Raw genomic sequence first — 24,503 nt, 5'->3', positions numbered from 1 at the left:
ATTACACTCTGTGGCTGAAATTTTGAATTTCAAAGTATTTCAATGAGTGTCCTATAAAGGTTAACTCTACCACCTATTGGTCCACACACATATAGCTTAAGTACCAATGTTGTGTTAGTCGTGTACAACACACAGTGAGTCAGGTTGCTTATTTACAGCTTTCAAGAAGAAGCATCTAAAGTTTGATTCATCAATAAAGTAAAAGATTTAAAACCACATTTCATCTGCATGTCTAAATACATGCTGTTAAACCTCAAGGACTGTAGGATGTAAGAGTGTTTTACTCCATGATTGTGTATGTGAATGCAGGTTAAACTCTCACCACAGCACTCTGGGATATTCTTTCTCCATTTCGTAACAGAAGAAGGGGCGTGTTTAGTCCAGTTTCTGAGTGTACTTTAAGCCTGCTATTAATAAGGAAGTAGAAATGGCAGATCCAGGAGGGCTGGAGAAGGTGTGGCCAGAGTGCATAAAGCCTGATCGCAGTGCTGATCTGATGTTAGATTAACTGTCTGCACTTGGACAATGACACGAAACTTCCTATTGTGGGTGCTCATCCTAAATGCCTCTCTCAAGCCCTCAGGTAAGTCACTGGATACTTTAACCTCCACTCAGCACACTGGCTAATTAATAACTAAAACCTAGTTCTGTCCTACTGTCTATTTATTCAAAGCTGTTCAAATGGCAGCTTTCTTTTTCTCAAGTAGTCCTCTAAAGCACCTAGCCAAGCATGTTATCTTTTATCAAGACTTACAGATACTATGCTTTAGCTTTGAACTGCTTCATGGTATCTGTGCCTGCTGAGCTGTGATAACATGTGATTATGGACCACTCAAACATGGTGACTGCACCTGTTGAACAGTCACACTTTGTATGCACACTCATTAAAGTCAAATAATGCTGCATAGAAAGAAAGAATTACTTTAATCACATTGCTGGTTTTGTGACACACTGTCAGAGGCAGACTCTGGAAAACAACAAAGCCAACACCCTCTCAGGTGCGACTGTACACCACATCCTCAGGTACGCATGACTCAGAGGGACTTAATCATTTCCTTTCGGACAGCTATTGCTGACTGGGAAGTACAATCGTGAGTCACAAAATTTCTTTGGTAAGACAACATGCAATAAAAATTAGGCAAAAGATGCCCCTTCAATTTTGCAACTGTTTCTCCCCAGAGTCAGAACCGAACTAGGAAAATAAATAAATTATTAATAATAATAATAATAATAATAATAATGGACTTGTTGTATGATTGAGCTTGAAGTTGCACAGAAATTAATTTGAAACTTGTACCTTTTTGCTCTGCAGTTGTTGTTGCATATGATTTGACTAGTTATATTTGACTCTTTAGGTTTATTATTGAAAAATAATCTCAATATGACTTTGACCTGGACAGAGAGAGAGGGAGATGGATGAATGGAGAGAAATGTAGAAGAAACTGTTTTGAATGAAAAGGACCTAATGAAATTTCCTTATTAATATGGAAATTAAGAAACCATTTTACTCCAACACACATAAAATATCATTTGATTTATTCAAACTATTTCAGTGAAATAACTCTGTAAATAGAGCAAACAGTTTCATTTCCACTGAGTTTTACATAACAATAATAATGTTGTAATCCAGTAAATATTCCCATCTCATGGATGTTACATTAAAATTCTGTTATAAATGCTGCAAACATGTATGAATTATGGCAAAAAAAAAAAGTGTTTTCTGAGGTCATAGCGATATTTAAGGTCATCTCCATTAAGATAAGGTTCTGTCCATGGAGCAGGATCATGCAAAGATGGTCTGCAGGCTTTTCCTTTCAGAAGGCTTAAAGCAAAGGCTGGCTCCTTACTATCCTGGGAAAGAAATCAGAATGCAATCAGTGCACCACATGTTACTGCAGGGTAGTTAGTATGTCAGTACTTTTATCTGGACAACAGGAAACTATAGCTGCGAGTTTAAAAAGCAGTGGAAGGATGTGTTTACCTCTTCCGCACAAGAAATGATTGCAAAAGTATTCATAATTAGCCTAACTTGGTATAAAGATATACACTTCCTGTTTACAAAAGGCTTTGTTAAGAGGATCAAGCCTTACAAGGTTATCAAAGGTCTGCTGCACTGATAACTAGTTTCCATGACAAAGGTTCAGGTACTGTGTTGATAACTGTACACATTTTATATTAATATGTCATACACTGATAAACAGGAACTAGAAAATTCCCCCACTTACTGCACAGGTTGGCTACCCAAGTGTGTGAGCCCACACATATAGAGGATTTTGCATCTATCAGTTTATATAATATCTCTTATTTAGCATGGTGTCAGTATAACTGTTTTTCTTCTGTAAAGGATCCAGACCGTGAGGCTGCAGTCAGCTTTCATTAACCTACAAATGAGGCTGCAGTTTGATTTAACTTTTGGGAGCGTCAGGGCTGTTCTTGTTTTTACTGTTCCTTTTTTTTTTTTTTTTTTTTTGCTTTTGGAAAGAAGTTTTGCATTCATCATGGGATGACAGAAACGTTTCTAAAACTAAGTGCTGGAGCTTCATATGGGGTCATTCATTTTGTAGATTGGGTCTGAGGGACAAAAGAAACCCTGGAGCTAATGAGTGAGTCTCCAACAAATAAATTGTGCAGATTTTCAAGTACAAATATAGGTAATCTGTATATTTTTCATTTACTATTACAATTATCAATAAAGTTATATTGCATATCACCCAGCCTTCAGCTGATCCAAAATGCTGCAGCTAGAGTACTGACAGGGACTAGAAAGAGAGAGCAGATTTCTCCCATATTGGATTCTCTTCATTGGCTCCCTGTTAAATCTAGAATAGAATTTAAAATAGTTTTTCTCACATACAAGGTCTTGAATAATCAGGCCCCATCTTATCTCAAAGACCTTATAGTACCATATAACCCCAATAGAGCACTTCACTCTCAGACTGCTGGCTTACTTGTGGTTTCTTGGATACTTAAGAGCAGAATGGGAGGCAGAGCCTTCAGCTTTCAGGCCCCTCTTCTGTGGAACCAGTTCCCAGCTTGGATTAGAGAGACAGACACCCTCTCTATTTTTAAGATTAGGCTTAAAACTTTCCTTTTTGATCAAGCTTATATTTAGGGTTGGATCAGGTGACCCTGAACCATCCCTTAGTTATGCTGCAATAGGCCTAGGCTGCTGGGGGGCTCCTATAATGCACTGTTTCTTTTCATTCACTTTATTTACTCTGTTTATACTTCACTCTGCATTTAGTCATTAGTTAGAGCCAGAGATTAATAATAATCTCTGGCTCTCTTCCACAGCATGTCTTTTCTCTCCCCTCAGCCCTAACCGGTCACAGCAGATGACTGCCCCTCCCTGAGCCTGGTTCTGCTGAAGGTTTCTTCCTGTTAAAAGGGAGTTTTTCCTTCCCACTGTCGCCAAGTGCTGCTCATAGGGGGTCATTTTGAAACAATGACTATGATCATTAAGTTGGTCATTTATATACCCAAAGTAATCCAAACAATTTTTATTTACCTTACAATGGTCAGAAGAATAGCAATGTTTGAAACTGTTTTGAGCACTGCGTAATCTCACAGAGAGCAAGTCAGGGTGGATAGCTGGGTCAACATGTCGGATCATTTTTTTATTCACAGCCCTGAGAATGTAACTCTTAAGCGAATGATTAAAATAACAATGATCACATGTTTGCATTCAAACAACAATTACAATACTAAATTATGTTCTCCATATTTTGGTTTAGTTAAAAATGGAGAACATAAAATTTACAAAAGCTGGGATCTAGATAGCCTAGCCTAGCACAAATAATGGAATCAAATGATTATTTGAATTAAACTATCTAATTCCAAGATACACCCTGCTGACTCCTGGCTAGACACTCTATAACAACCCAAAAGAATATAATTGTTTTAATCACATTTGCTGTATTTCACAGAAAGCCACGGTCCTGAATTTGAAGAGGGGGAGCACTATGAGGTGGTTCGACCTGTCAGACTTCACACAGTCAGAAAAAGACACACAGAGGTTTTTTTTCTCTTTCTTCTTCTTTGTTTCATTTCAAATCCTGTGACGACAATAAAGGCTGCACATGCTGTGCTGCTACTTATGGGAACGAAAAAAGAAAATTAATGACTGGAAAAAAAATTTCCCATTTTTTGGCCACAGTACCGCAGACCAGAGACTCTTACGTATGCAATGACTGTGAGCGGACAAGACATAGAAATGCAACTGGAAAAAAATAAGTAAGTTTTCACTTCCCTAAACTGGTGTGTCTGTGTCTGTGTCTGTGCAGTATCAGAAAGTAAGTTTTCAGAGACTAAATAAATTACTGATCGACTCGATCTTCAAGTCAAATCATATGAGATGTACATTTATTCTGTATCTTTCTGTATTCAGTGAATTACTCACCAAAGACTACTCTGAGACTTACTACCAAGAAGACGGGACTCGAGTCACCACAGTACCAAAGGACATTGTGAGTGTTTAGATTTGTATGCAAGTTTCATTTCCATGTGCAAAAGATTTTAATTACCTCAACTTACACCTGTAAAACATAGGAGTCAAGGACTCTGTTGAGGACATGGGTCTGAAACCTCTACATCAACCTACACAGTCCTACTGTCCTGTCATATATATATATATATATATATATATATATATATATATATATATATATATATATATATATATATATCATGAAACAGGAAAACAGAACACTGCTGGCTACAAAAAACAAACAGTTGGTCCTCTGATTACATCACACAGAAAACAGGAAATCTGGTTTTAGAAAAAAATTTTCAGAGCATATAAACCAGAGGGAGGTGCTTTTCTCTGAAGGCAGCATTAAAACTGAAAGCATTCTGGAACTGAAATAATTCTTCAGTGTATCTGTGTTCATGATTCAGATAATCTGGGATCCAAATTTATTGGGTCCTTGTTATGGCCAATTCAAGATGCTGAGACAGATTCTTCAAGATTAACCTGCCCAGCAAAGTAACAGATTATCTGTCTCTGATAAGGAAGTGAGAACTTCCTTATCTTAAACAGAATGCAACAAGGCTGCCATGGAAAGATGATGCCCTCCACAGCCCACTGCCAGTATCGCAGCTGAGGAGCCAAATAACTTACACACTAGTCCATAATGGACTTTGTGTGTCATCATTTTACCCCTGCTGAAGCTGGCATTTTCATTTGTTCCTCCACTTCATGTCCTGACAGCTCTAAGTATGACTCCACTTCCACAGTTCTGAGTAAAATCCTCTCATCACTCAGCCCTCTGTCACATGATCAGTGTTGGTGCTATGGGTGATATGACAGAATGCAGTTCAATAAAAAAGCTTAACTATGAGAAGTTATTTGTTAAAATGATTTGTTTTCAGATTTATTTCCATCATCTGACTGTTTTAATATTCATGAAACAAAAAAACATTTTTACCAGAGCCAGTACATTAGATCACATTATTCTGTGATCACACAAGGGACAGAAGATAAACAATGAATCAATAGTTTTGAAAGAAAGTATGCAACATGTTTCTTTGAGCTACAGATGTACAGTACAATACTTAAATTATCTTTAACTGAATATCAAAGCATTTTTTTTTTCTTCTGGGTCTCCGGAGGTTAAGAGACACAAACAGATTAAGAGGAAATTTGAAATGTTCTCATGTAATAACACAATTACTATTTTCATGTCTCTGCAGGATCACTGCTACTATCACGGGAGGATTGTGAACGACAGTGAATCGTCTGTGAGCATCAGCACCTGTGATGGACTGAGGTGAGCCGGCATCTTTAGCTTTGCCGTAGTTAAACTGTCATGACATCATTCAAAAACAATACCCACCCATATTTCATGTCTGTCATTATAATTCAGATAACCTCACCTTTGGTGTATTAAACCACAAAGCCGCACAGCCAGTTTCTGTATTTGTATAAAGGATTAACAATGTTAAACCTTCATTAATTCATAGATTTCTGGTCACCTCAGTTCAGCAGAAACAAGCTGCACATAGTCTCGCATCACTTTCAAATGTAAGCCTAACATTAACCTTATCCTAACCCTAAACCTAACCTCAAGTCATGGTGACCTGAACCTTAATTTAAACCTAACCTGCGAAACATATGTTCACATTAACATGTTTAGTGATTTATGTTATGTCATACTGAACATCTGATACACACTATACCTGCCAAATGCTCCCTTGTGTTTGGCTGGTTGTTAAATTAACAACGGCTGCTGTGTATGAAAATGATGATGAAAATTAAAGTTACAGGAGATAAAATTAAAACAAAGGTGCTGAAAGCTGCTCTTCAGATGACAGCTGGTGGGTTCCCAGGTTGATTCAGCAGCATCTGAATGATGGATTAACTGGTCTAATCAGTGTGATCTTGGTTTAGGGGTTACTTCAGAACATCTGCCCAGAGGTACCTGATTGAGCCGCTGTCCAGTGACGATGAGGGGGATCATGCAGTGACAACTTTTAATCCAAAGAATTTCACACCTGCTGTGTGTGGGGTCACTAACACCAGCTGGAGTGACGACTTTGAACCTCAACTCAGCCGCAGCCGCTCCAGATCAGCGGTAACACAATTAATTTAGTCATCTTCACAAGCTCAGAGTTCCTCCAAGTCATGACTGTTCAAACCTTTTTCCTTCAGACTATTGGGTTAAATATGACAAAAAAGAAAAAACTAGCACATCCTTCAGTCTAGTAATGTTAATTACTTAAGGAGACATGAACAAAATTGATTTTCGTTTGATTTTTTCTTTTTTCTTCAGGGTATTTCTATTGTCCAGCAGCAGAAATACATCGAGCTCTTCCTTGTTGCTGATAACCGTGAGGTAAAATTAAATGAAAATTAAATGAAAATTTAAATGCACTGCAGAGAAAGAGGATGTGAACTTGGTCTAATATGATTCGTGGTATTTCAGTATGTGAAGATGAACAGGAACCAAACGAAGCTGAGAGAGAGAATATTTGAGATAGTCAACTTTGTCAATGTGGTGAGTTTGTGTTTTTGCTATTTCTACACAAATTCCAACCCAAGACTGACATGTGCTGTAGCTGCTAGCAGCTGGAGCGTAATGTCAAGTTTCCATTGGTGTCTTTCTGCAGGTCTACAAACCTCTGAGGACCTTTATTGCTCTGGTCGGGCTGGAGATATGGTCCAATAATGACTTGATCACTGTGACCCCCCCAGCAGGGGCAAACCTGGAAGCTTTCAGGTCGTGGAGGAACTCTGAGCTGGTGAAGAGGACAAAACATGACAACGCACACCTTATCAGGTATGAACAGCCTCTAGGAGTATAATCAAGTTAGACTCATATCATGTGGAGAGATATTTCTTTTTTAGACCTTTGTTGCTTAGAGTGTGCGTGTGTGTGTGTGTGTGTGTGTGTGTGTGTGTGTGTGTGTGTGTGTGTGTGTGTGTGTGTGTGCGTGTGTGATCTTTCAGTGGTATCGACTTTGAAGGAGCAACTGTGGGTCTTGCTTACATTGGGACTCTGTGCTCTGGTCACTCTGTCGGGGTAGTACAGGTAAGCTGTTCAATGCAGGAACTTGTCTTTATTTTTTTTTACTGAAATATTTAAACAACTTCTGGATGGATTTTGGTGTATTTTGGTGTACAGTATGTTGCAGAGGATGGATCATAATGAGGCTGATGGTCTTTTGATTCTTGCTGTACAGCTGTTCATTTTTTGATTAATAATTGTGAATTTTAGAAAACTGTTTCAAAATGCATGATAATTTTTAAAAAAATAGTACATTCATTCATATGCCATTTACTACAGTTCCTCCATTGTGCAGTGCACATCTAAACTGCTACAGGAACTCAGTCAGTAAATCCATGTGGTCAGAAAATCATGACTAGGTAGACTGAGAAAACACAAATTATCAGGATATGTTAAAACTAAGACAAACATGGCACAGTTTTGCTATTTTTACTTCTATTATTTGTGCTTTATTATTTCTCAGGATCACACTGACCGAGCCATTGCAGTGGGAGCAACGCTGGCTCATGAGATGGGCCATAACCTGGGCATGAACCACGATGACTCCAGTAGCTGTTTTTGCTCTGGAGAAAGCTGCATCATGGAAGCAGGTCTCAGGTAAGAAAAGCTGTTCTGAAGCATCCATCAAGTTTATGACTTGGAGTCCTTCTGTTAGCAAAAGAATGCGTGCTACAAGTATAAAGGATGGCTGAACTGATTCAGGTTCATAGGTTTCGGTGTCTGTTATATTCTGGCTATGGAAACAGTTTTATAGCTTCCAGGTTTGTTTCTGGATTGTTTGACCCACTGAGCATTAGCGTTTCTATTATCAGCTCAAAAATGGTAATAATGTACCACAAATGAAACTCGCTTGTGAAAGAACAAATCATAGAGTTATCAACCTGGAAACCATGTGTGTTTCACACTTGGTTTCACTTCACTGGTGTGTGATGGTCTTGGGCCGTTTTGACGAGTGTTTTGTGTTTAATTTGTGATCCCTGGTTTTTGGTTTCTTCTCCTTTGTTTCCGTTTGAGTGTGTTTAATCATGTCCCAGTTGTGATGCTTAGTTTAGTTCCTCCCTCTGTGTTCTTGTTCCCTGTATTTGTGTTCTTCAGAGCACCTGCCTCCCTGTTTATGTCAAGTCTGTTCCCATGCCTACTTGTTTCCTGTTTTTCTTTGTCTTTGTCTCTTGTGCTCTGTGTTTAGTTTTACTTCCTGGTCTCATCTATTATTACCTGCAGCGCTGCTTCACACCTGTTGCCTATTTCCTCATTAATCCTGTTGTATATATTGTCCGTGTTTGTGCCCGGTCCCTTGTTGTGTTGTCATCAGTGTTAATCCATGCTGTGTGTCTCCCAGTGCCATAGTTTTGTAGTTTAGTTCTGGCACCTGACCAGCTCCAGTATAGCTGTCCTTGTAAGTTCTTGTCACTTCACAATAAACCACATTTAAGTTCAGTTTTATCCTGCCTGCCACAGAGCTAACCATGACATGGTGTGTGCACAGAAAGTTAAAGTCTCTTAAAATTTTGAGTGAAAACAATATACATTTCTGTTTCAGTCATGGCAAAAAAAAAAAACGTTGATTTTCACTAACCCCTATGGAAATGGAAACAAGGGAACTGTTTACCCTGCCCGGGATAGAGTTACCGGGGCCCCACCCTGGTTATTAGCCGCTGGTGCCCGGCCGGGCACAGCCCGAAGAGACAACATGGGCCCACTCTCCTGTAGGTCCACCACCCACAGGAGGCGTCATAAGGGTCGGATGAAGTGTGTGTCGGGCGGAGGCCCTGGCAGACTGATCCCTGGCTATCAAGACTGGCTATTGGGACATGGAATGTCACCTCTATAGTGGGGTAGGAGCCTGAGCTAGTGTGTGAGGTTGAGAGATACCGGCTAGATATAGTCGGGCTCACCTCAACACATGGCCTGGGCTCTGGAACCAGTCTGCTGGAGAGGGGCTGGACTCTGTGCCAGTCTGGAGTTGCCCCTGGTAAGAGGCAGCGAGCTGAGGTGGGTATTCTTGTATCCCCTCAGCTTGCTGCCTGTACGTCGGAGTTTTCACCGGTAGGTGAGAGGGTTGCTTCCCTGCACCTTCGGGCCAGGGAATGGGTCCTGACTTTTGTTTGCGCTTATGCGCCAACAGTCAGCTCAGAGTACCCACCCTTTTTAGAGTCGCTGGGCAGGGTGCTCCAGGATGCTCCATCCAGTGACTCCATCATCCTGCTGGGGGACTTCAACGCTCACGTGGACAATGACAGTGAGACCTGGAGGGGTGTGATTGGGAGGAACGACCTGCCCGATGTGAACCCAAATGGTGTCTTGTTATTGGACTTCTGTGCAAACCACAGTTTGTCCATGATGAACACCATGTTCAAACATAAGGATGTACATAAGCGCACGTGGCATCAGGACACCCTAAGTCGCAGGTCGATCATCAATTTTGTAATCGTATCACCAGATCTGCGGCTGTATGTTCTGGACACTCAGGTGAAGAGAGGGGCTGAGCTGTCAACTGATCACCACCTGGTGGTGAGTTGGATCAGGTTGTGGGGGAGGAAACTGAACAAACCCGGTGCACCTAAATCCCACTGGTGCGGTGGGAATGCCTGGCAGAAGCCCCAGTCCACAAGAGCTTCAACTCCCACCTCCAGCAGAACATCGACAGCAATCCAAGGGAGGCTGAGGACATTGAGTCCGAATGGACCATGTTCCGCACCTCCATTGTTGAGGCTGCTGCTCAGAGCTGTGGCTGCAAGGTGGTTGTGTGGGTGGAGTGCTGCTGACTTCAACTGAGGGTAATGTCAGGTGGTGGAAGGAATACTTCGAGGACTTTCTTAATCCCACTGACACGCCTTCTGTAGTGGAAGCAGAGTCTGGGGATGAGGGGGATGACTCGCCCGTAACTGGGGTTGAGGTCACTGAGGTGGTTAAACAACTCCTTAGTGGCAGGGCCCCTGCGGTGGACAAGATTTGCCCTGAGTTCCTGAAGGCTCTGGATGCTGCAGGGCTGTCTTGGTTGACACACCTCTGCAATATCGTGTGGAGATCAGGGGTTGTGCCACTGGATTGGCAGTCCAGGGTGGTGGTCCGCATCTTCAAGAAGGGATACCGGAAGGTGTATTCCAACTTTCGGGGGATCACACTACTCAGCCTCTCCGGGAAAGTCTATGCCAGGGTGCTGGAAAGGAGGGTCCGTCTGTTGGTCAAACCCCAGATTCAAGAGGAACAATGCGGTTTTCGTCCTGGTTGTGGAACGCTGGACCAGCTCTTTATTCTCTCAAGGGTGTTTGAGTGTGCGTGGGAGTTTGCCCAACCAGTCTACATGTGCTTTGTGGACTTGGAGAAGGCATTCGACCTTGTCCCAGCTGGTGTAATCATTAATCTCACATGGTTATGATACTGAAGGATGTGTCCGAGCATCTTTTATGGGTCTACAAAGTTAGATTTTCTCAGATGACACAAATACAAAATCATTGCTTTAGTAAAAACATGTTTTTCTAACTGTAGTTCACAGAACTGAGGCAGAACGATGTGTTTTTTTTCTTCAGCTGGAAAACTCCTCAAACGTTCAGCAGCTGCAGCACCAACAACTATGAAAACTACCAAACAACCCGCACCCCCACCTGTCTGCTGGACAAACCAAACTACAAGAACATCGTGGCTCCTGCAGTCTGTGGAAACGGCTTCAGAGAGGAAGGAGAGCAGTGTGACTGCGGCTCTGTGCAGGTAAATAAGAACATTAAACTGTTAAACCTTTCATGGTGTAGCAAGCTTTGGATGATCTGGTGAAGGAGAGCTTTTCTTTTCACAAACATCTACTTGTTCCCTCTGTCAAGGAGGTTATGTGTTTGGCAGTGTTTGTGTGTCATCACGGGATGTTGAACAGTTAAACAGTTTATACATATAATAAAACACTATAAAACATACATCATCATTTGTAAGTTGTATATTTAACAAGCCCCACAGACTCCCATACCTGTGGATGTGATTCACCTTTGGGGGTTGAAAAGTGGAGCCAAAGCTGCATTCTTTTTAACAGCCCCCTGGGTGGAAACCCCTGTTGTTGCAAAAAGACTTCAGGTCCTGTTGAAGTCTGTAGCACTTTCTGATGAGTTTATGAACTCAGTCACTCAGTTCAGGGAATGAAATATGAAATCCTTTTTGTACATTTTGGTTCTTTTAAGTGCTTGAAAGGAGCGTTATGCAGGATACACTCACTGACTACTGACTGACTGGAAAGTCCAAATGTTGAACAAGATATCACAATTAGATCCAGCCTTCACACATCACAGCTGGCTCCAAAATGCCAAGATGCAGGTGGTCAAAACACTGACATGGTTCGAGCCTCAAGTGGCCATCAGAGTAACTGCATTTTTATAGTGAATCTTTAGTGGTCAGTGCCTGATTAAAATCAAACTTCATATTGTCTCTGATGTGCAAATCTATAGGTTTTCCATCTATAAAAGTGATTCTGTTGTTAAGTAATATTTTGGGACGAAAGCTACTTTTGTCTGAAAACTTTTACAAGCCAACAACTTCATCAGCGCCATGCTAAATATGACTAGATCAAGTTGTCATGGCAGCTGGGTCCTGCTGAATTGCTTTGTACCTGGCTGTGGCTTCACTGAAAAAGACAGATTTCAAAGATCAAGTTTTTGGTATTTCGTGTGGAACACTTTCATATATATTCACACATATTCACACATTCACATGGTCCACTAACACAAACGTGCCTGAAAATAATATATTATAGAAGCTGAACATTGGTTATACACTATAGTGGTAATATGCCAGCAGACACCCACAGTGGGCATCATTCACCAGGTTCTTTTCTATCTGCACAGATAGACGATAAACCATGAAACCTAACAATAAACATTCCTGAGGGGAGCAGAGCAAACAGATATTTAATGCTACATAACAGCAGTAAGGCCTGACAACAGCTGGATGAGTTCTAATATATGTTGTCCCTGTAGGAGTGCACCAATCTCTGCTGCAATGCCACCACCTGCACCCTGAAGGAGGGCTCACAGTGTGCTGAAGGCGAGTGCTGTGAGAACTGTAAGGTGAGTCAGTAAGAAAAGAAAATATGCCTCTTAGTTTCTTCCCTGAAACCCTCCTTCTCTGGTCATTGTAATCCAAATGTTTGCTTGGCTACAGCCCTCTAGTGGTTCTCTGCTGCAAATGTTTGAACCAACACCATCATATTGCATTTTGAAAGTGCTCTGTACCTACATCTTCTTTTGTTAAAAGAGATCGTGCACTCAGGAGCTTTCATATAGTGTTATGCTTTTTAAGCATAAAACAATTTAAGGAAAGCAAACTTTCAGTGAACTTGTACATTGATGGAAGCTGCTCCACACAGATCTCACCTACCACCAGAGAGTGCCGCAGGATGCAGGATGACTGTGATCTGGCAGAGTACTGTGACGGGAAGAGTCCCGCCTGTCCAGAGGATGTGTTTGCTGTGAACGGGCTCCCGTGTGATGGAGGCCTGGGGTACTGCTACAATGGCCAGTGTCCACAGAGACCTAAGCAGTGCGTCAAGATGTATGGATCAGGTGAGTGTCCTGCTAACATGCATATGTATGTATATAAAAATCCTAAAGTGACTGTAGCTCAGGAGGTAGAGCAGGACAGCTACTAATCAGAAAGTCAGTGGTTCAATCCTTGGCTGCTCCAGTCAGGGATTGGGTAAGATAGAAACCCTAAAGTTGTTCTCCAGCATTTTCTTTGGACTGTGAATGTGTAGATAGGAAGCACTTTACAACCTGTCTTTATGCACCCATTCATACATGTTGTATACACCACTTTGAGTGCTGTATACAACAGAAAAGTGCAAGGGCAAGGTTTTTATATAATCTCCTGCTGCTCTCAGGTGCTACAGAGGCCGTTCAATCCTGCTATAACCACAACACCAAAGGAGTCTACTATGGCTTCTGCAGATGTCCCTCAAAGGACCAGTACATCCCCTGCCAGCAAGAGTGAGTCACAGCACAACATACAGTGTGACAGTTACTCTGCAGTCCACCCTTATTATTATTTATCACAAACAGCATCTTTCCTTTGCAGAGATGTTCTTTGTGGAAAACTCTTCTGCAGCAGCAGTAACGACGACCCAAACTACGGCCGGATGGTCAAGGTCGGCAAATGCTTGGCAACTTTTTTCTCTGACTACACCAAAGACTACAGTCTGGTGGAAACAGGGACTAAATGCGGAGATGAAAAGGTATCAGGCTGTTTCAATCCACTTCTTTCAACACTAAATCTACAAAGTAGAACAAAATAAAATAAATAAATGTGTCTGACTTGTCTTTTCCAAGGTGTGCAGCCAGAGTCAGTGTGTAGATCTGCAGACAGCTTACAGAAACACAAACTGCTCAGCAAAATGCCCAGGCCATGCTGTGAGTACATGACACCAAAAACTGACTGAGGTGGAGCTGATTTTAACAGTTTTATATCAGACTGTACACTCTGGTTATTTTCATTATAAGTTAATATGTTGATTATTCTTTGAATTTTCTAAAATAATCAAACTCATTAAGAGGAGGCCTTGCATACTCTCACGATTGTGAACAGGGTTCTGAGATTTTGTAAAGCTTCTTTAATGCAACTCAGAATTTAATTTTACAACAGCAAAGGGTTAAAGGTACATTTTGTAATTACTCTCTGTAAAATGTAACTAAGACCTTCACTACCAGGGCATAATTTTAAAGCTAAAAATTTTTAAACTAGAAAGTAGTGTAGTTACTCATCCAACTGCGAACCATTCTTCTGTGTGCTGGAGGCCACCATCTGATGAAGCCAACAGGACCACATCATCCGCAAAGAGCAGAGAGGCCACCAAGGCGGAAGCCTTCCACCACTTGGTCACGCCTAGAAATTCTGGAAAAATTATTAACAGAATCAGTGAGAAAGGGCAGCCCTGGCAAAGTCTAAGGCCCACAAGAAACGAGTCCGACTTATTGACGGCAATATGGACCAACCTTGCTGCGGTTTTAAAGGCCAGACACCCCATACTCCCGTAGAACCTCTCACAGGATACCCCGAGGGACAAGGTCGAATGTCTTCTTCAAGTCCACAAAACACTTTATTTTAGGACTCCACATAGACTGGATGGGCAAACTCCCCATGCAAACTTGAAAATCCTCGGGAGGATGAAGACCACGACGAAAACCACACTATTCTTCTTGAATCTGAGGTCCAATGAATGGATGGACCCTCATTTCCAGCACCCTGGCATAGATCTTACCAGGGAGGCTGAGGAGTATGATCCCCAATAGTTGGAGTATACCCTCCGAATAGAATAAATAAATAATCAAGTAAAGTCCAAGTAATTCAAAACTGGGTAAATATAATTACATGGCAGCACTTTAGTATACTAGAGCTGTTTTATATTTATTACTCAAATTTAAAAGTTGAAATGTTTTTTGTTTGTTTTTTAAGTAAAACAAAGCATGTTAACTGAAGTGTAATAAAAAGTTACATTTCTGACATTGTCTAATAATGACAATGACAATCTTCTTTGTGTTTTCCAGGTGTGTAACCACAAAAGCGAGTGTCAGTGTGAGCCTGGATGGAAGCTTCCTTACTGCAACACAATGGATGAAGCTTTTAGTGATACAGGTAAGAGTCAACTACATTAATCTGCAGATTACATTCAGTTTACTGTGCACTGCTGCATCCCTAATTTTTTCTGTCTATGCAGGGAAAACTGTAGCCATCGCAATTGCAGTTACACTGTTGATTCTAGGCATCATAGCTGCCATCGCAGGAATCATGTGGAAAAAGCGGCAAAGTCCCACGCTGCCAACGTGAGTAATTGTGGCTCTGCCCTTTGTATGTCTCTGATTCTGTGAACTCACCTTCACGAGGGTCATCACCTGTGGATTAAATCTCTCTTTGCAGTGCAGCAACACAGAGGAAGCAGAGGGCTGTGGAAAACCCTGCTTACCACCTCAACAAGCAGCCTGCACCCAGTTACCATGGGCCAATCCGACAGGTAACGTTCTGAGTGGAGCTGGAAAAAGTTCTAAAAAGCTGTGTCAACACATTTCCTAACGATACCTGAAATTTTAGGCTGACAGACTGAAACCTGAAGGACCTCCACCTCAACCACCCCCAACAGGGAACAAACCCAAACCAGGCATTCAGATCTACAGAGCTGCACCACCCCCACCAGCCATTCAGGACTACAGAGCTGCACCACCCCCACCAGCCATTCAGGACTACAGAGCTGCACCACCCCCACCAGGGAGCAAACCAAAACCACCCATTGTAAACTACACAGCTGCACGGCAGGTAACAGAGCTCTTGGCCTTTAACCTTTGATGTGATTGAATCCAAACTTACAACAAAAACATCATCATAAAACACAAATTTCCTTACTTTTGTGCGAAGTTTAAAAGCATATATAAAAAGCCATATAAAGTAAAGTTTTCTTGTTTAATGTTTGAAAATTTACTTTTGTTAATGGATGAAAATGAACCAATTGCATGCACCTTTTCTGACTTCCAATCAAATCAAAGATTCCTCCTGAGAGAAATATAAAACTTCTTATCCTCTAACATGCTGGTTAAAAGACAGTTGTTTCCAGGTTTGTTTCCCTCACAGTAAAGAAAGCTCCAACAGTAAAGAATGCACTCTTAGTGACTTGCCCGGTTAAATAACAAATACATTGACTTGATCTACAACAACATTGTGGTACAAATTGATATTACATACATGTACAGCCTGGATCTAGTTCACTGTCAGTTGATATCTCTTTAACACAACAGATATTCTGGAAAAGTCTTACTGGTTGCATCTTTACAGTCTTTTGAGAGTTTCAGTATTCCAACATTTAGCTCCCATCCAAAAAGCAGCCCAGCAACTTGTAAACATAACACTGCCATGTCACCACTGCACAAATGTTATAAACAGTTCACTGTTTCACTGTTAAAGTCGTGTTTTTGGTCCAATATTTGCACTTTTTGAAATCTTTGTTAACCACTCCTTTGTTTGCTAGCTTGCTTTTAAATGCAGCGACTCGATGAATCAAACAGTGAAATTCTCTGAATCACTGAGTTAGAAATGAGTTAAAAGATCCTAAACTGTTTCATAAAGTTGATGCCAATTTTGTTAATTCTGTTCTCAGTACTGTAAGTGGCACCTTTTATATTACACACGGTCATTTGAACTATAGTTAACATAAAAATCAGCATAATGTAGCTTTAATATTTGTGTATGTATCCATCTTTTGTCCTCCAGGCTCTGAGGCCAGTACCTCCACCAAAGGTTTGATGTCTGACAAATGCCGACTCTTAGCAGCTCTTACTGTCCTCAGTAAGAAGCTGCTGTCACCACTTTTCTCTGCACTTTGTTTTACTGGAGGTTTTCCTAACAGTGACTCATGGACTGCAAGAGGAGTAAACTGGACTCTGATTGTTACTGGACTGCCATCCACTGAGGTCTGCATCACTTTTTGGCACTTTTTCAGACTACAGGGTTAGAAGTACAAACAGCTCTGCCCCTGAATGTGACTCACAATTTATTTTGACAATGTTGTGAAAGTTTATATTTTTATCTTCATATACATAATTAACTCCTTTGTTTACAAAATCAGTTTTCTACTTGAGTAAAGAATGGCCAGCAGCACAATGAGATATTTATTTATGCCAAGTGTGCGTTTTTAAATGCAGGACCACTAAGTTTGCATGCAGGTATCATAAACAAGTTGTAAGACACATATCAATTAGCCACAGCATTAAAACCAATGACTGTGATGTTTTTAATGTGAATGTTTTATCTTAATTCTTTTATTCAAACATATTTTTTTACATGAGTGTTTTTATTGTCCTGCTGTTTACTATGTCTCATGCACTCATTTTTTTAAAGTGTATCATGCTGTACAAAGATTGAATAAAATTAAGTGACTGAGGTGAAGAATATTTTCTTGTTACACAAAGACACTGAAGGAACCTGCTACCAGCTTATTCCTTCCAGGTTTCGGCGTGTTCATTTACCGCACAGGAATTACTCAACACAATGGAATAAGGAGTCAATTATTAAATTTAATTAGCCAATCACACAGATTTTACAGATTGATCTGGACCACACTGTGAACCATGACTGAGCTAATACAGAACCAGAATCAGGGCTCAAAGTCTGATACCTATCTCCAGATCTCATACACTCAGAGCTTATCAGCTTCTGTTTCATCATATGCAAAGCAAGAAATGTGCAAGAAGAAGAATCTCAGCAGCCACTTCTCAGATGGCCTCGGCGTTTCTTTTGTCGCTTGTTTTGGTTTCCTTCTTGTCTGCTCAGGGCGCCATTTTGAGCGATCATGGTCAGAACCTCAGACATCTGTGATTGATAAACACATATCCACCAAGATGTATGTATGTACTGCTGTTAAGCAAATATTTTGTTTATGTTATACTCTAAAGCAAATAAATGTGAGAGTAATAAAAGCAAATGCATATCATGATTATATTTAAAGCTTCATAATAATAGCCTATTGTAATTCATTTGTGATTTTGATGTGAAGAATTTTACAATATGAACCAAAAGTAACTTTTCCTAATCTCAGTCTTCATTTTAAAGATTGTTTTCACCCAGACAACTGGTGACTTTTGGCTCATATTATGATGTCAATCACTGTACTATAGTTTTTTTGTTTGTTTGTTTGTTTGTTTTTTGCATGAAAAAAATAAAGGAACATGTTGAAAACACATCAGATAACAATTGGGAAAAAAATCTTGCTGATATCTATTCAATTCAATTAAATTTTATTTATATAGCGCCAAATCACAACAGTCACTTCAAGGCACAATAAGGCACAATAATACAGAGAAAACCCAGCGGTCAAAATGACCCCCTATGAGCAAGCACTTGGCGACAGTGGGGAGAAGTGTGTATGTATATATATATATATATATATATATATATATATATAAATCCCAGCTCACCCGGGGGGCAGTAGAGGACCCAAGCCCTCTACCAGAGGCCTGGGAGCTTGAGGGTCCTGCTCAGTATCTCAGTATCCCAGGACTGCGCTCTTCTGGGCAGAGATCTCAGATATCATTCCCGGAGCCATTCTCTCAGTTTGGGGGTCAGTGCCTCGAGTGTTCCGATTACCACAGAGATCACTGTTACCTTCGTCTTCCACACCCTCTCTAGCTCCTCTTATCCCATTTTGACCTCAGGACTTCCAAGTCATACTCTGCATAGATGTTCTCGGATTCTATTCCGGCAACTTGGTTTATGAATTTCCATGTGTGCCCTGCCCACTAGCATCTTGCATCAACTCAGGGGCAACTCTGCACAGCCTGCATCTGGGGTCATGTCTTGTGTGGTACGCCCCAGCCTGTATCAATCTTGTACTCAGAGCTTGTTCCTGTGCTGCCATGATTAGTGTCTCTGTGCTGTCTTTTCAGTCATCTTTGTCCAGCCATTGAGAGCATTTTTCGACATCAGCCACTTCTTCAATCTGATGGTTCTCTGATGGTTTCTTGATTTTCTGCCACCTGAGGTACTCACTAAGCACGATTTTGTGTGGCCATCTTCCTGATGTTTTCATGGATACTTCTTGTTTCATTCTGGATAGTGGTTCTGAGACTCACTAGTCTTCGGCCTCTTTCCTTCTGCTTAGTGTACAGTCTCAGGGTGCTGGATTTGGGGTGAAACCCTCCATGGATGGTAGGGAGCTTTCTTGTCTTGATATCAGTGGATTCTATTTCCTCCTTTGGCCAGCTTATTATCCCAGCAGGGTATCTGACAGCTGGCAGGGCGTAGGTGTTGTTTGCCCAGATTTTGTTCTTCCCATTCAGCTGACGCCTATGTACATACATATACATATATACATATACGCACACACACACACACACATATATATGTCGAGGGCTTGGAGCCATAGGGGTGTAAGTGACACTTGATATATATATAATTACAATTCAATTATAATGTATAATGTATATATATATATATATATGTATATATATATATATATATATATATATATATATATATATATATATATATATATATATATATATATATATATATATATATATATATACCCATACTATGAAGCTCTCTACGCACTGTTCTTAAGCTAATCTGAAGGTCACATGCAGTTTGGAAGTCTGCAATGATTGAATCTGCAGAAAATTAGCAACCTCTGCGCACTATGCTCCTCAGCATCCACTGACACTGGCCTGTGATTTTACATGGCCTTCCACTTCATGGCTGATTGCAGGCATTCCCAATCACTTCCACTTTGTTATAATCCCACTAACAGTTGACTATGGAATGTTTAATACTGAGGAAATTTCATGACTGACTTGGCGTACAGGTGGTATCCCATCACCACGTTGGAATTCAGCTCCTGAGAGTGACCCATTCATTCCAAATGTTTTTAGAAGCAGTCTGCATGCCTAGCCCTTGTAATGTCCTCCCAGTTTGCATACACCTTTTGTCCTCTGGGGTCAAAAAAGCCCCCAAATGGTTTGACTGTTATTTAAAGCATACATTGTGTTTGTCGATCAATTCTGTGTTACACCTTTGGTCCTGCTTTAGTCCAGTGCATTACCCCAAATTTTTCCATTTGTTTTGAAATTTAGGGACAATAATTCTTGTCCTATTTTTGAATGAAAATAAAATTTAAAAAAGAATTACTTTGAATTAATGACATATTAATGACTATTTGACATATTGCAGACTGGTATTTGGCAGAGTTTAGTGAGGTTGCTTTTTTTTAAACCACTTCAGTTTTTTTAATGGCAGCAAATGTCAATGGGGTCAATATTGACCCATCAATTTTGACTGTTTTTATAGCATGTGGTATAAATTATCACCAATCTTTGTGTTTCAACTTTTTAGACAACTTTATTCCAACTCATTAAATGACATATAAAACACACCAAAACATTTTATCTTTCAGAAAAAAACTGTCTGAATGGGCCCTAAAGTTGCATGCAAGGCAAGTAGTAATGGCGTGATCTTTGCAGATGTATTTATTGTATTTTTGGCATATTTGTAATGTCTTGAGATCATTCTGGCGAGGGCAGAATTTGCAACTACTTCTATTGGGTGATTTACTCATTGGTCAGCTGTAAATCACCCAGAGGTGCTGCAGGGGCAGAGGCACTCTTGCTCAGAATCTTTCTCATCAGTTGATTCTTCCTCATCATTGTGAGCACAGTTCTCCACTTCTAACATTTTAGATTCTACTCCATCATCATGTTCATTTTTTTTTTATTTCATACCCATCTTCCATTTCTGCAGCAGGTGATGTGGGGAATTCTTCAGACGTGGAGGTAGCATGTGGTCTGTATGTTGGATCTGTCACCTTATCATTCTTCCTCCTCATTACACTCAGGTTTGTCTTCCTGGTCATTCTTTCCCACAAAATTGTTAGAAATTAGATCACAAGCCTCTGGTGCAGTAGAGCTTCTTCCTCTGCATGTTGCACAATTTGAAACACCTAAACACCTGTGAGAAAGGCCCTGTTTTATTTCTTATCTCACACATCAAAGATCTGAGATTAAAGATGTTTTGGAAAGCTGTACGGGGTGACAATTTGACCCATTGGACCAATTTGTGCTATGGGGGTCTTTTGGGGTCAAAAAGACGTGCCCAAGTGCCCATGTTGGCCCTTAATTACCACCAAAAACACCTATAATGGGCATGTGTGTCATGACTGGACCACTGAGCAATGAAAGAGGGCACCCAGGTCTGATGAATTACATTTTCATTTCCTTACAAGTTCCACACATTGTTAATTTAAGGTGGAGATGCTACCAGGATGCACTGGTGCTGATCCAATCCACCCATCTATCTTCTTAACTGCTTATCCAGTTCAGGGTCACAGTGGACTGGAGCCTATCACAACTGTCACAGGGCGAGAGGCAGGATACATCCTGGGCAGGCTGGCAGTTCATCATAGGGCAAACACAAAGAGACAGAAAATCATTCACACCTCCATCTAATTTCAAGCCAGAGAACCAGAAGAAAACCTACTGAGGCATAAAAAGAACCTTCTTGCTGTGATGTGACAGCGCTGTGCCCCTTGCTAGTGGTAACGCTTTAGAAAACAGGTCCTGGCATTCATGTGTTTGACAACACAATATGAGGCATGCGGTTATATGTTGCGGCTGATCGGTATATACTGAATGTTTACTGCAGGTTCAAAGTTGTTTTCAATTAAATAAAATGTCATAATCAAAACTTGAGGTTGAACCCAAACCTCAGAGCGTATGTGGTATCCACAGACTGTATATAAAAGATGTAGTTTTGTCTTGAAACCTTAAAGGTACCCCATTGCTATTTTGAAGCTGGACGTGGTGAGCAAGGGGTGGGGGAGAAACATAAACAATATTCCATGCTAATATGGCAATAACTTGTCAATCACAAAGTTGCACAACCCTGAAGAATAACCTTTAATTTAAAGTGCACCATTGACAATGAGGTCATAGATGTTTTCAGAGTTTTCCCACAGACTTCTATACAGTTAAGACTTCTTTTGAAACCATAAAGTTTGCCCACTGCTGCGCATTAGAAGGAATGCAGGTTTAAATCATTGGATTCACCCTCCAGGCTTGGAAGGTACATCTATCTTTTATGCATAGCCTATGGTTTTATTTTACTATTTCAATTATTATTAAAACTATAGTCTCCTGGTGCAGAAGAATGTGATTTAATGTACCTTAGCTGCATTAGTGGTTTCATTGTTATTACCCTTCTTATCCTGTAGGGGGCAGCAGACGGTGTATGAAGTAAAATTCAGACAAGTCACATAAATCACTGCATTTGAATTTTATTTTTTCTTCCAAGTGATACACCTACATAAAAGATTTAATGGCCTCGCATGACAAATACGATACAGCTTTTTGAAAATCCCCTTTTTACAGCTATTATAAGATCTGATATGATGAACAACTTTTTAAAATTGTTTTACATTCTGCAAGATATGTATAGGACCTAACAGGAGGTCAATATACTGTATGGCTCACCCAATAAAGCCTTACTGTTAAAACAAATTTCAACATCACAGTTCTGAATGTAAACCAAAAACAATATATATTTAAAACCTTTAGGAACCTTTCCCAGAAACTACTGAACATAATGGCAAACAACATTATTTTGGAAAATTTAAGGATATAAAGAAATGTAATCTTTAATCATGTGAGGCTCAAAAGCCTCGTGGCTTGACTCTGGTTCACCATCCACACACACACACTCACTTTCAGATCTTGACATGTGTAGCCGAGGTGGCATGGCACATGAACACAAATGCCTCGTGCTTTTAAAAAAAAAAAAAATAAATAAAAGCAAAAAGCATGAGGAAAGTGTGTGGGGGGGTTAAACTCACAACAGAATAGCAAATTTTAAAGCTTAAAGCCTACGTCCCCATTCCTTGAGTGATAGAAAGACAACTGAATTACAGTCAGGAGTGTCGAAGCACCAGTAGAGTCAGTTCAGCGTGTCCTAGAAAAAGCAGGTCTTAAAGGGTTGGGAGTGCCTGTGAGGAGTGGAGATGTTCAGACCAAGATTGCTGAATACTTCAGAGCACAGAGAGCAGATTAAAAAAAACAAAACAAAAGAAGAAATATAAATAGTAGCAATCTCAGCAGGTGTTAATGGCCCACCACCTTTGTGTGACCACAGGTTGTAAAAATAATGTACTCTGTATGTGAATCAGCCAAGCTTCAGATGATTACAGTACTGTTAGGCCTTGACAGACAGCTGTCCCTGGTGGGGGGAATGACTCAGTCCATCGCATTTAAGTACAACATCATCAAAGTGCTGTTGTTTCACTGCAAGTCAAATGTTTCCCTTATTCGATATGCATGGTTATCACAATTTAAAAGAATACTGTCTAATTAACAGAAGATGGAGACACCAATACAGCTTGAAAAACAAAGGTAAGCCCCAAAAGCATGCCCAATTTTTTTTTTTGCTTTAGTGTTTTACAACAAAAGACCACATCAAACTGCCATAATTCAGTTAAATACACCGACGTTTCCTAAGCAATAATGAACATCAGTTTGCTTTGAAGAGAGTATGACAAGCAGGTCCTCTTCTGTCCAACAACTGGAGACAAAACTGGTCCTTTTAGTGTCAGTTGGTTTCTTGTAATAATCTTCATGCACAGAGCTCAAAGAGCTTGCAGCTGGGATGTGAGTATTAATGAGTCTGGTTGCTGTGTAGAATAAGACATGCTTTATATGTGGGTATATCCCCTTTTCTTTTTTTTTTTCTTTTTTTCCTTTTTCATTTGTGGGGGGGGTTAAGGGGAATAAGAGCTTCCTAGCTGCCATCAAGTGAACACAATTCGTAACCAGCACAAGACAGCCAGAAATACAAACTATCATTGCACACAAATAGTTAATCCTTCACTTTAACCGTGTCATAATACAGGAAACTGTTCCTCAGGAAGTGAATAAAATACCTTACAAAAATCAAGCATCTTTAGGGCTTCATTTGAAATTTATAAAGACTTTCATATAAACTTTTACTTTTTTAAATTATTAATATTAGATAAGATGGAATTTAATTCCCTTTTTATTTTTTCCCAACCACTAAATGTAATTTATCTTCTGACTGATGTACATATGTGCATACACTGCGCTGTATGCACAACCTCAAGTGCCCAAAAGTCTTACAACATCCAGCCGAGGCTGCTGAGGCTACAGTATTCGTACTTTTCCCTTATTGAACACATGGAGAACAACAATTCAAAATAAACAAACTTAACATGACTAAAACTCTTTGATAACAAGGGCTTCATCTATCAATACCAACTTAAATTTATAAAATTCTGTTTTTTAAAATCATTTCCACGTGTATAGGTTCAGTGTACAGTATACATTTCAACTGTAAAATGTCTTCAGTAATTTCTTGCTATAACACAATATATCTAATAGGTTTTACCTTGAATAAATAAAATAGTCACGTCATAGGTTTGTCCTTTTTTTTTTGAGCAGCTGGGCAGTGCTTTCCCAGCACTGTGGCTCCTTTTGTTTTTAGCCA

The 24,503-nt window shown here is 40.2% G+C and overlaps 1 protein-coding gene across 1 annotated transcript; it reads left to right on the top strand.

Annotated features, from left to right (window-relative positions):
* The first annotated feature begins 513 nt into the window (after positions 1-513).
* Positions 514-17,705, top strand: LOC115785744 (zinc metalloproteinase-disintegrin-like brevilysin H2a). The gene is made up of 22 exons (XM_030737567.1): positions 514-583; positions 3,927-4,015; positions 4,157-4,233; positions 4,388-4,466; positions 5,692-5,768; positions 6,389-6,572; positions 6,771-6,833; positions 6,924-6,995; positions 7,108-7,277; positions 7,448-7,529; positions 7,969-8,102; positions 11,036-11,213; positions 12,464-12,553; positions 12,853-13,048; positions 13,366-13,471; positions 13,560-13,716; positions 13,811-13,891; positions 15,026-15,113; positions 15,196-15,301; positions 15,396-15,489; positions 15,567-15,788; positions 16,737-17,705. The coding sequence occupies exons 1-22, from the start codon at positions 526-528 to the stop codon at positions 16,767-16,769; spliced, it is 2,436 nt and encodes an 811-aa protein (XP_030593427.1). The 5' UTR covers positions 514-525; the 3' UTR covers positions 16,770-17,705.
* The last annotated feature ends 6,798 nt before the right edge of the window (positions 17,706-24,503 follow it).

The sequence above is a fragment of the Archocentrus centrarchus genome, chromosome 9 (genome assembly GCF_007364275.1).
Source record: "Archocentrus centrarchus isolate MPI-CPG fArcCen1 chromosome 9, fArcCen1, whole genome shotgun sequence".
Taxonomy (NCBI): domain Eukaryota; kingdom Metazoa; phylum Chordata; class Actinopteri; order Cichliformes; family Cichlidae; genus Archocentrus; species Archocentrus centrarchus.
Note: the sequence above shows the minus strand (reverse complement) of the source record. Positions and strands in the feature narration are given on the sequence as shown.

Coding starts and splice junctions, on each gene's coding strand:
- LOC115785744 (XM_030737567.1), top strand. CDS start 526: ATGACACGAAACTTCCTATTGTGGGTGCTCATCCTAAATGCCTCTCTC. Junction 584..3,926: donor TGCCTCTCTCAAGCCCTCAG/GTAAGTCACTGG, acceptor TGTATTTCACAG/AAAGCCACGGTCCTGAATTT. Junction 5,769..6,388: donor AGCACCTGTGATGGACTGAG/GTGAGCCGGCAT, acceptor ATCTTGGTTTAG/GGGTTACTTCAGAACATCTG.